Here is a 13,405-nt window from a genome sequence, read left to right as displayed (position 1 = left end):
GACGAAAGCAAGCGTTCAGTTTCGTGAAAATTTTCATTTGGAGTCCTTGGTACCATATTGAACTACTTCCGGACAGTAACACTAACTTCAAGTATTTATTTTGAGAATGGTGCAATATGAATATAGACGATTTTTATTGTGTACCTCACGAGGATTCGGTCGGGGGAGGCATAAAGTGCTTTTCCCTATGCTTCTGATTTGTTCGAATTGAACAGAATGGAAATATGAAAAGAGGGGTCCTTCAGAAATGTATTTTTCATAAAAAATAATGTTATGTAACGATGTTTCTCAAGTCAAAATATGTCCTTGCAATAAAAGCAACTAACTGTTTATATTTAAGATAGCCTATATTTATTACATTCAGCAGATCATTTCATTAATATAACTTAGAGGAATTATATTCTTTTCACAAATATTTGGCCACTAGTAACATCATTAAGATTCAATTTCTCAGTTTGGAAATGAATGTAAATATATGCAGAGCCTGGAAAATGAAATACGGAAAGGTGAATTTTCTGCCACTTTCCGTCAATTCAAACCACTTTGGCAGATTAATACGTCCCCATCGAAAGGCCACTTCAAGATTTCAATAAAAACACAGTCCTAATCAGACATCTCTATGAAAAGATCAATCCACGTCGAGCTTCCTGAAGGAGCCTTCTATCCCCAGAAGCTCCGTCGCAGTCTTTGGCTTCCCAGGTCTCTTGGCTTCGTCCGCTTTCTTCTCTCCCAACTGCACCAACCACTCTCTCCTTCCCACTAGTTCCTTGCTCCATCGCTCTACAAAGAAAATCATCTGTCTCGAGTGTAATCGTATCTTCCAACCAATAATAACAACTACCTTCATTGAAACAGTTTGCATTCAATTCCAACGAGGAAAATGAGAATAATTCTTAAGGAATTTCTTGACTTTGTGCATGCATTTAAGTTCTTACGTATTATGCTTCTATGCTAAAAAAAGACTAATATTATAATTTGGAAAGCATTTAGGTTCTAATACACGATAATCAATCATACCTTACTTAGCCGCATAAACACACAAGCGATTAGTATATATTTTCTGTACACAATTATTGAAATAATAATAACTTGCATGACATAATATCTCGTCTTCAAACTCGATCTCTCGAAGAGTTGTCTGTGATCTCTTTGCCTCCGATCAGTGGTTTTATTTAAAGATATATAAAGTGGATCCTTCAGAAATTTGAAAAAAAATTACAAAAACTAGATATGATATTAATTCATGTTCATCTCGCGTTTCCACTTTGTGTAGTGTTGGTAACTTTAATTGACAACACACATAATCCCATTGTCTGAAACGATTGCTCCATTTACAGTCCGATGCACCTGGGACTCATGCAACAAAGAAGTTAAGTTTTGGCGAGAGAAAACCTACTATTGAGATCAAAAATAGATCCTGCGGATCCTCCGTACTCATCTGGAAGCATTTTCCGTGGTATCACTTCATACACTGGCTCCAAGTTCTTTCCTTCCAATATCACAACCTAGACAAAAATAATTTCAAATCTTACTCCCAGACAGGATATTATTTCAGTATATGAGCCTAATATTTGTTTCTTCAGAAACTTTTAAAGAAAATTATAACTATAAATTAAGATACACGCATTTGAAAATCTTATAATTACGTCCATGTACTCGGACATTTTCGACACAGGTCGGAAACGACCCATAATGTAATTATTTATTTATTGCTGGTTCCATTGCACAGTAACTTATTTAAAATGCAGTATACGTAAAGAATAAAGGGTAGTAAGTATGTCGGGTGTCAACAATCAAGTTTTGCCTCTTTTCTGACGACAGTGTGGCAGTTTTTCTCTATAGTGCGTCTCAACCTTAAAAGTCAGTATCGGTTAAATGGAGCGTGGCGTTGTCAGAATAACAAACGGAGGCGCATTGAGTTGTTGTTAATCGCTAATGATTGCGACAAATTTACTTCCTTAATATCGCATAGGAAATCTTCAAAATCTATGTATTTGATGCATTTTCGGAAAAACGATAGTTACCTCAAGCTTTGCATGTAAAAGTGTGTATTTCGACGTAACTATTTTCTATTTTACATTTGCATTATATGTTTAATACACGCCACTATTGTTACTTCTCTCGTTGAATGTTGTATCCTTTACATAAACAAAATTTATAAAAATGCAAAAACAAACATTAACATATATTTTTACGGAAAATAAAGTATTCTGTATATAAGACGTTCAGAACACTCCGTAACATCAGCAGTTGTCTTAACCGCCTTTCTGATATCCATTGACTTTAAAAAGCGATTTAACACGCGCATAACTATACTGCGTCTTTTTCCAGCTTCTCCATCCATTATTAAACGAAATATGTAACTTATATGCAATCCCACAGCACACTACACTTCCTACGAACCGCGGCACCTGCCTGCAACTGAATTGTAACCTCAGTGGCGCGGCGCGTAATGAATTTGATACGCGAGAAAGCCCGCGTAAATAAACTACGATTGTGCAAAAAATAACAGTGCTGTGAAGTAACAATGCATTCTAAAAATAACTTCAAACAATGGTCAACACTTTTCTCGCTTGGTCTGCACGTATCGCCACAAACCGAAAAGTTTCTCGCTAACCAACTTTTTCGTGTTAGTCTGAAGATTTATACAAAATATCCAATGTATATACATATAACTCTCTCCGTAAGCAAATTAGTTCACTCAGGCGAAGAATATCATATCTACAAACACCATAGATCCCATAGGAAAAAAACTGGTGAAGTTGCTCAAGCGGTTTGATATTTATGGCTTTTGAAGTATTTACTAGAAAAAAAATTAAGCGTTTTACAAAATTTCATAATTATGGAAATTTCAGATCATATGAATATTTATGACAGGTTATATAATGTAGTCAGTAAATAGAGCATAAAAAACTCTACAGGATAATGATTTCACTGTTTGAAATTAATGACTTTTACATTTTGTAAATTTTGTAACATCTGGCAAAACAGCGGTCGTAGAGAAGGACAGAGCTATTGGCAAAATGCATGTATTAGAGAGAGAGGGAAGTAATCCATTTACTTCCATACTGACTTTTAAGGTTGAGACAATCTATTGACAGCAAAAACATCTCGGCGTATGCTGTGCAGTGTTGAATCGAAACGTGAGTCATAAAGATATGTTCAAAATATAAGTCCTTATTTTTTCTATGTAATAGTTAAAATGTTAAATAATGACATACTAATTATGTTTGGCCTATATTTATATCTCTTGTTGATTTTTTTACATCATAAATTATGCTTGGGTCGTTTTTGACCATGTAAGGATCCGCCCTGGATCGTACTCTGTTTTATGGGTCTATTGAGCCTCGACTTCACGCTCAGTATCTCTTCGGAGCTTGAGTCTCCTCGGCTCAAAGTTCGGGTTAATCCGGCTGCTTCAGTCCTCGATGTAAGGTCCCTCGTAATTCTGGGTCAAAGGTTCTCCATCTACTTATAGATCTTGGCCAAGATTCTACAAGCAATCGACAATCCTTCTTCCCACTAGGTTCTGTCGATATCCAGTAGAGTATCCAACTTCCTTTTCTCTTTTCAGCCTCTGACCAGAGAACCGAAAATTAATCCGTGACCACAGAATAAGAAAAGGTGTACCCTGACCAGGGTCACAAACGTTGACTACCAACAGTCTATCGGCCGATCCCGAATTCCGGTATATCTCAAGGCAATCACAACCCTCTCAATTATATCTCCTGATCAGGATCATAGAACAGAGAGAACATAAGCCTTCTGACCAGAAGAGCTAAGTAATTGTCCCAAGGTAATCCCAGAATGAACTAATTCCTAATAACGAAGTGGAAGTAAACGCAGAAGTTCGAACGTTGAAAGAAAAGTCGGTTAAAAGAGTTCCGTATTTATAAGAAGTTCGAATACAAAGGTCACGGGCCACCAAGCTTCGCTGCTTATATAGCATTTCTCGGTGCCGTGAAGGATTTACCAACTTTTATCTTAACATCAATTTTACATTACAATAAAATACAAATTAATTAAATATCAATGAGGAACATAATTAGCTACATGTAAAAATTACTATTTTTATCCTTTTGTGAATAATTAGGGCTAGGATTTTGATGACCTAAAAATTCGTAAAAAATGCCCTTAAGAAGATGCATTTATGACCTAAAAATTGCCAAAAAATGACTTTAAAAATGACCTAAAAACCGTTAAAAATTCCAAAGTAAAATTTTATTTGCACTTCAAATTACAGCAACTCTAGTATGCAACTTTTGACAAATTATGAGAGGTTACTGTTCAGTTTTGAGTTGCAGTGTGTAACGAATATTTTCTGTAAATTTTCAAAAAGAAATGAATGACGATTGTCAGCTAGCACACTTTTATACATAGAAAAGCTCCTTTCAACATCAACAGAGGTAATAGGGGCATATTTAAAACATACAATGTCACTTGGTTCTAATTCGGTTTCAGAGTCTGGCAATGAAAAAGTTTTCCCACACAATACGTCACGAATAGAACATATTATTGTGTATCCTGCATTTTTCCCTAGCACTTTCTGCATCTTTTCTCTCACTTGTATTCCAACTGCTTCCAAATTATCCTGAACTTTGTTAAGGACATTAAGTTGATCAACCAATGTAGCTCCAGATGTCTCGAGTGAAGTTATGGCAGAAGGTAGGAAGCCAAAGTTGGACTTTATATAGCATAATTTTCCCTCCATTTCGGGATCAGCCAAGAGTTCCTGTGCTTGTCTTATACACAATGTTTCACTGCTGTCGAACGAGGTTACAACTTCTTTCACAACTTTATAATTTTCACAATAGTAACCACAAGCCTCTAACCATGTACCCCATCTAGTAAGAATAGGAGCTGGTGGCAAAGGCACATCAGGTGCACGAGACCTAAAAGCTAACACTCGTGATGGGGACTTGAGGAAAATCTTCTTAATGTTTGCAATCAGTTGGTCTACATCAGGAAAGTGACTTCGCAGTTCTTCAGCAATACGTGACACGCATGTGCAAGACATGTTACATTTACCATTTTCGAGTACAGACCTTTCAGAGAATTCCCTGCTTTAACCATGTACGGTGCTGCATCTGTTACGAAAAGCAACACCTTGTCATATTGAATGCCGTCGGGCCACAATAACTGCATCGCGTTATTGAAAACTTTGCTGATCGTTGAATAATTTACTTTTTCTAGACATTCACAATTTATCAGAAACACTTGAGTAGACTCGGATTCCTGCATCGTACCAATCACTACATTTGCAATGTACCGTCCGAGTGAGTCCGTACTTTCGTCAATTGACACCCATATTTTTTTACCATGAATTTTCTGCCGAATTTGATCCATTGTTTGGTTGTAGCATTTCTTGACATAATTTTTCCTTAGCGTGGAAGAATCTGGTATCGATTTCTCAGTATGTTTTTTCCAAAAATGCTCGAAGTTTGGGATTATTTAGTTTACTTAGAGGAATGTCAGCAGAAATAAAAGCGTCGCACAGTTCTTCAGAAATAACAGACGATTTGGAGGAACACTCACCCATTAACAATTGCACCGTCCTCTTCTGATCTTGAATTTGCTTCAGAGCTGCCTTGTGTTTCTCGCGGTTGACATGTTGCTCCACCATGAATTTCTTTTCCGCAGCAACTCTTAAACCACAAAGCTGGCAGAATAATACTGATCCGTCCGTACTGAACGTATTTTCACCATACTGGGACACAAACTGTTTTAATTTGTACTGTGTACTTTGCTTGGTTTTTGGCATCTTGTCCAATGCTTCGAAAACCTGCTCTACTGAACACTGCACCAAAGTAAATTCTCGCAATAAACAGGAACTTCGACAATGGCCAGATCACACGTTCCATCCATTCACTTTCAAGGAACACAGCAATTGGTCTGAGCAGATTAGAAGATGAGATTAGGCAGGGCAACGACTTTCTTCTCCTGGGGCAAAATTGCGAGCTGTTTTGAACTTCTAACAATTGAATTTCATTGTAAAGAAATCATTATATTCGTGTTGTTTATTTTCTTCTGAGACGGATGGAAGGTAGCTGCGGTTTCATATATTTTAAATTGTCTAGGGAAGATATGAAGAAATAGGATATTTATTCATCTTAATCCTTTCACGTTAATGCTGCCCATGCACTCGCAGCGTACAAGTGCTCTGGAAAACTAAGAAAATAAAAAAATGACCAAAAAATGGTTTAAAATGCCAAAAAATGACTTATACAACCCATAATGGCAAAAGATGCAAAAAAATGCCCCAACAAATAGTGCTTAAAAGTTTCAGCACGACATGAAACATATAAATATTAAAAGATTTGGGTTTCTTATTCACCAGAAAAAAAGATGCAATTTCATCAAAATCCTAGCCCTAATAATAAATATGCAATAGAATTTTGATTGTTACACTCAGTATTTAATTTGACCAGGGAGTATGGCTTCTTCCAACTCCCCTCTCTCCCTGCAACGGCCACGCGATATGACAACAAAGAAAAAGAAAGAAAATTTACAACGTCAAAATGTTAAGCAAAAATTATTTATATACAGGTTTTGCCTTGCGCGGGCATAACTTTATTTTACGTTAACGTAACTAAATTCTGAATACACTGTCTTGCAGTAAAAGAATCAGGGATTATTATGATATAAGTTTAATTATTGTCCGCGTGGGAAAGACAGCCTAATCTTTCGTCTTTTCCCTGTGACAACGTTTTCATAAGGTTGAGTCTGCCTGGCTCTTACACAATAGCGTTAGCTTTCTTGCATTGTTGTCACCGATAATAAACTTCCAGCTCAGCTTGCTGGCAGAAAGAAACAAACTCTTGGAACTTATATCTAACACCAGGATGTGTAGTTTATATACGAGGTGTGTTCCACATTCCTTGGCAATTAACCATTAACATATAAAGTTTTAAGTACAAAACAAAGAAAAATATTAAGTTTATATACATATTTGTAACGTGGACACTGCTACACGTTACAACCAGGGGGGCAAACCGCTAGCAGTACTGCATCCAGAAATTCAATACACAGATCTAGTGAAATATATCTGAACAATATATGTTTCTTTCTTCTTCTTGGACTATTCATTTTTCTTGTTTCACAAGTGAATCACGATAATGACACTGATGAAAGATGACCAATAATATATAAAGTAAATATGTATCTATCTCTTTGGGTCAAACACCGGAATTTCTCATTGGACATTTTGTACTTATTCCCAAGAGGATGAATGCCAGCTCACCACCGATTTATGTGATGCTCGCGCGCGAACACACACAACTGTTTCTTTGGTGCAGTGGATCAAATAGACAGCAACTTACACAATTGAAATCATGGGAGAGAAAATATATATTCCAATACTGTACAGGATGATTGACTTTGCCATACACAATTATTAATAATTTTATAAAATAACAATTATCATGATTTGAGGCATTAATATGATGTCATTTTCAGAAAAGAACAATAAATATATAAAACATCAGCTTTTAGGTTTATTGCTAGCATATTTGCCCCAAGTCCATATAGCCAATGAGAAAATATGAAAAATCCAAATACTTAAAATAATCAATTAGGGACCGTTGTTGGATTAAACATTTTTATCCTTAACTGCATTAATCCCGCCGATGGCGACTTTTTAGGATAGAGCTACCAGAATTCCATTTGCCCCACACAGAAGGTTCGATGGCAAATAAACCTGATTTTTTTCTATGTGCATATTTTATAGGTATCGAAAGTATTATTATCATGTCGAAATACATTTTTAAAAAATATTTCACAGAAGTGAATATGATAAAATAAATTTGTACATTTATACAGATTTCATCCCGATGTTGCTGATTGTGATTGATTTATTTATTTGGATTATTTTACTTCGCTTTTCTGCCACTTATATTTAATGGCTACGATGAGGATGAGTGATGATATGATGAAATTTATTAAAAATCAATCACAGAGAACACGCATGTACAGATCGGAACTCTATTAAAATTTGTTTACATCATTTTTAAATAATTCATTGAATAAATAACATCATGTAAAACTCTAAAAAATAAACAGGAAAAGATTTATGCATTTTATAAGTAAGTTAATGTTCTAGAATTCAGATACATTTACATTTTTGTATGTAAGTAACTATACGTTCATGACATACACAGAGGAAGATTACAAGTTACAGTTCAAAAAAGCGCAAATGTGTTCGTGGTGAAATATAATAATAATTTTAGCGTTCTTCACACTTGATTTGTTTTAACCTGCTCTCAAGAAACAGAATAATATTTTTTAAATTAAATCAGGTGCAGCTACGATGAAAAATACATATATATAGCAACAATTCTTTATACAGTTCGATGTCCTAGTGTCGTAGATATTTCCTACAATATTTGTGCGTCATACTTCATTATTTCCCTTAAAAATCCCCGTGTGTATAATGACGTTTGATTTAAGATATACATGTATTATTTATTTCAGAAAGTTTAAAAAAGTGTTCGACAGAAGGCATTAATGGAATTTTCTTTCTCTCTGTTGAAGGGATTTCCTGATTATTCTCCATCCCTCGTCAAAATACTTTTATTTCCTCTAATCTCTCAAATCAGTTTTTTTTTTTTTTGTTTTAGACCCTACTCCATTCATGAGAATGCAGAATCACTCCTTGTTACAGGAATATATTAAATTTAATACAAAAGTCAGAAAAATTATTTGAATACATATTGATGTTAGAAACAGGTTGTAATTGACTTACCCTGTTCCTCAGATTTTCTTTCACAAACTGCAGGCAGATATTGGTGAGCTTCACGAGGAGGGGACTCAAGCCCAGCAGAAAGACTTTTCTGAACTTATGGGGAAGTGCTTCCTGGAAAGATTGTTACTCAATTTTAACGATTATTCCAACATACGCACGTATGTATGATTATTTTCGAAGTAAATTCTACCCTACAAGAATACAAGAAACCATAGAATTCCACACCGCAATTAATATTGATGTAAATTGAAATTATCAATCCTTGACCTCTTTACTGAACTGGTCATAAGAATAATATATATTTATTTTCAATGCAGGTAACAAACATACTTGTATGTTACATAATTAATCACAGATGTAGTTAATAGTGACAAGTTAAATAATGAACATTTTGAAAGAAGTAAACGAAAAGATTTTTTTTCTAAGTAATAAAGTCCAATGTTGGCATGTACTTACTTTTTCCCTCTAGCTTTTACCACATCATGTGACTTCATCAGCAGATAAGACAAGAATAGTCAAAGTTTAGAACAAGGGAAGGTAGGAGTATACTCTGTCCAATTTAACTATGGAGCAAGGCCAGGATAGCGTCAGAGAAGCGAGGGAAATCTATTGGCCAGAGCGAAGCAGTAGACACTGATCGCTTTTCCCCACTCCACGCAATTTCGTTCCTCTCACGTGTTCATTGGTGGAGCCGTCTATCGTCACTACTTGCGCAGAGACTTGTTTTCGTTTGCCTGCTCCACAGTTAGCTGGACGGAGTATAGGAAGGAGTGACAGGGCACTGCAATGTCTTTTACCATTACTTTTTTTAACCTAACTTGCCTTCCCATGTTTTGAACTTTGACTGTTCTTGTCTTATCTGCTGATGAAGTTGCATGATGTGGTGAAAGCTAGAGGGGAAATGGAAGTACATGCCAAAACTGAACTTCATCAATCATTACTTGGTGAAATGATGGCATGTGGTGTAAGTTATGCCTTATCAACAAGTTTTTCTTTCTATTCTCTTTACAGAAATGTTAAATATATTTAAGAAACAATGTTTTTTGTGTCAAGAATTTCAGAATTTATATATATCAAAATTGAAACATACCTGTGCTAACGCTATAGTCTTTTTAATTTGTGAAATAGAAATTTTCGTTGCGTGTCCTGCAGTGATTTCGGTGGAATCTACGATGAGCACTGTGGCTTTGTGCAAGATGTCGGCGCTTAACACCAAGGAGTAGCTGCAGACAGCGCGCTTAATAATCATATTGTAATCGAAGCTTTCGACGTCCGTACCTTTGTAGGAATACACGAACACTCTGTATCCTTGGGGCGTGTAGCCCGGCAAGCCACAATAAACCCTGAGAACAAACATATGGGATGAATTCACACATCAATTATGAAATGTCGAAAATTTTACTTCGCAAACTCTGAATCAATGTAAATTTCAATCTATGTTGCTGGGATCGTACTTAATGTAAACCAGGGTTGTTATAGTTTCAGGAACCCATTAATTCTAATGGGTTCTATTAGGTTCAGGATTGGATTTTTTTTCTCGCACAATTTAAATTCCGTCCAAGTTGCGTATTGTTGCATTGAAGAAAGGTTACTGGACCGAATTTAAATTGATCCGGAAAAAGGTTCCTGGAACGTATTTAAATTTATCCTGAAAAGAAGTTTCTGGACCGTATTTATGATTGATAATGATTTGTTGTGATATCTCAGAAATGCTTGCTTTACGTTTATATTTATAGTGTAAGAAATTTCAAATAAACACATGTATGGACATTATAAACAGGAATTTTCAGTTCTGATAAAAATGACCAAATTCTACTAGATTTTTAATACTTACTGTTTTTCCATTGATTTTTTAATATCAGGCGACAGTGGATCCAGGTGGGAATAAAATTCTGGCAGAATTCCTTTGTAAGTAAAGAATTTGTCCAGCCTATCTTTAGTCTTTTCTAAGCTGTAATTTCGGCCACGCAGAAAATTTAGAAGAGTGCCTTCATCTGTAATTAATATTCACTGAATTAGGAACAAAATATTATTTTTCTGTGCTTCTCTAAATTTGATTATAAGCAATTGTGCATAATTACACAACGTTGTAGTTTTGTCACTTCTTGCTGTGTATATCTATTTAAAACAAATTTAAAATTAGAAGAAAATATTGGTTCTGAAATTCTCATACTAACGGTTCAAATTATATTTATATGACACTCCAAGAAATTTTTAAATATACTACATTTTCTTATGGAATCCCATATATACGCAGATTCTATTAGAAACTACGTATTGTAGGAATGAAACTGCAATTTCCATTATATTTCACTAATTAACCTAAACATTACTTAACAACTTATTAATTAAAACCATAATAACAGCACTTTAAAATGCTCCTTGCATTATTGTGGTTTGTGAATTGTACGGATTCATTCTGTAATATTCTAAAAATAACCAAACAGGTGAAACTGTATTATACTAAAATGGCGATGTTATAATCATTGACGTATGCTTCAGAGATGTCCGAACTAAGTGCCTTAGGAATACTACTACTACTACTAATAATAATAATAATAATACTTAAATAAAAGTAATTGTATTATAAGTATATTACGTTAAATAAATACTAATTAAATTCATTAATATTATATTGTTATTATTACACAAATAGGTAAAAAGGAGACGGTATAATGATAAAAATATGACGGCACATATTCATAATCTAGCTTACTTGTAGTTGAGATCGGAATAATTTGCATAAAACAAAGAAATTCATGTCAAATATATGAACTGAATATTTATTCAATAACAAAAAATAATTTAAATCCAGTTGGTGAAAAGTAAAGTTCCTGATTAATATTTTATATATATTACCATAAAGAGTAGTATTTTGCCTCCCAATAAGTTCAGAGGAACTTATATAACAAATATTAGATAAGCATATTCTCATTATATAATTTTAGTGCTTCGTAAGTCTTTCTTTTTTTGGGGTCCAACCCCCCTCCCCACTAAATGCGTCCTTGGTTATAGATAATTGAAACCTGTTTTTTTCTTGAAGTTTGGGAATGTTGTTCCTAAGAAGCGAAGGAATTACCCACGTCGTGTGGCAAGTGCGGCTGCTTCTCCAGCCACTCCCTCAAGTGCTCCAAGTCCCTCCGGATCCTCCCAGGGTCTTCCTGGAACAGGCCTCGGAGTCTCGCTTCCTCCTCCTCGTTGAACTCAGCGAAGAACATTTGGAAGTAGATGATCCAGCTACAATAACAGCATTTTCAAGGAATGTTCATAACAAAGAGTTTAATGGAGACACGTAACCCGGTATGACCTTACTTGTCAGTGACATTCCATTTGCTATAACTGTTTCAAGAACACTGTACCAGATACTAGCTGCAACACAACACTTGATTATTTGATTGATTATGAGTTTGTTTGTGTTGTTGTTGCATGTACGTGTGTGCGGAACAAAATATTTCCCCATAACACTACTGGTATGAAGGCTCTATGGGGCAAGTATTTCTTGCATGACTGTACACACAGAACCCGGCACGTGTCAATTCGCACACATTATGTTAACACCAATAATACATTAACGTTCATAAACTTCCAAATGATGCACTTTCTTGTGTGTTGAAATGCACACAGAAATGCATAAAAGGTTAATTTTATCAGATTCTGTTCCGCGTGATGCTCTAATATGCATCAATTGGGAAGAAGGAACACGATCATCCCAGAGATAATACAAGATAACAAAATTATACATTTATCTGTCTGAACTGATGTATTGAAAGTGCATCAACCTTGATTTGATGCATTTCGAGTTTTGTGTGTATTATACGCGTAGATTTAGAAAAGACAATTTTTGTAATTTGGTGGTCCATGTAAAGAAAAATAACCTCTTCAATCTGCTCCAGTTCGGGCAAAAAAAAAATATATATAATATACATATATTCCAGTAAATTCAATTTAATTTGTTGAATATTATGGATGCCGAACCATTTAGTGTTGTCAGGTCAAGATTGAACAGATCCTATGTAGAATGAGTTAAGAGAGAGTATTTACGGACTTGAAAGCAAGATTCCAAAACCGTTTCGAAGAGACTGAAGCTTTGGCGGAGTGCAACATAGATTGCTTACTACTTACCAGCAATGGTTTACCAAATACTTCGAAGGGACGTCTTCAGGGGGTGAAGAAGCACACAGCTGAAGAGCTCTGCAGCGAGTGACTGTGGCTGCTACTCAAGGTAACTCTCATGCTTCAAGGACGGCAGCTCCAATTACAGCTAGTTACAGGCACGCGAAGATTTTGTGCAGTATTCCGCTGTTATTTGATTAGCAATGGAAATTATTCTGCTTTGAAATCCTCCTACCAGATCGTTGTCGCCTAAAATTTGGGAACTTATTTGTAATTTGTTATTTAGCGTCGCTGTTCTTCCGCATTTGGCTAATCAGGACGATGGGGAGGAGAGAAGGAATGATTAGAGGAAATTCATGAAGGGACACTCGTAAAGATCACCCGTCCTGGTACACGAACCCGGGAACTTCGGCTTTGAAACGTGTTGTAAACACAATTGTAAAGTCATCGCGCTGCGACGCCAAGGGTCCCGGGTTCGAATCCCGGTCGGGCTTGGTTGTTTGTGAATGTCCATTCATCAATTTCATCATTTCATCACTCATCCCCATCTTC

General features: G+C 35.5%; 1 protein-coding gene across 2 annotated transcripts; it reads right to left on the bottom strand.

Annotated features, from left to right (window-relative positions):
- Positions 1 to 344: 344 nt before the first annotated feature.
- Positions 345 to 12,965, bottom strand: LOC145979430 (alpha-tocopherol transfer protein-like). 2 transcript variants are annotated; one of them, XM_083112313.1, is made up of 7 exons: positions 12,863 to 12,965; positions 11,820 to 11,977; positions 10,575 to 10,734; positions 9,831 to 10,083; positions 8,741 to 8,851; positions 1,397 to 1,505; positions 345 to 780 (listed from the first exon to the last, which is right to left on the bottom strand). In XM_083112313.1, exons 2-7 carry the CDS (start codon positions 11,956 to 11,958, stop codon positions 629 to 631), a joined length of 924 nt encoding a protein of 307 aa, XP_082968439.1. In that variant the 5' UTR covers positions 11,959 to 11,977; positions 12,863 to 12,965; the 3' UTR covers positions 345 to 628. The 2 variants fall into 2 exon arrangements, with proteins under 2 accessions (XP_082968439.1, XP_082968440.1); XM_083112314.1 differs by having other exon boundaries at positions 1,435 to 1,505.
- Positions 12,966 to 13,405: the final 440 nt, after the last annotated feature.

This window comes from Lepisma saccharinum, chromosome 26 (genome assembly GCF_977018435.1).
Source record: "Lepisma saccharinum chromosome 26, izLepSacc3.1, whole genome shotgun sequence".
NCBI classification, from domain to species: Eukaryota; Metazoa; Arthropoda; class Insecta; order Zygentoma; family Lepismatidae; genus Lepisma; species Lepisma saccharinum.
The sequence above is the reverse complement of the archived record's forward strand: the minus strand, read 5'-3'. Positions and strand labels throughout refer to the sequence as shown.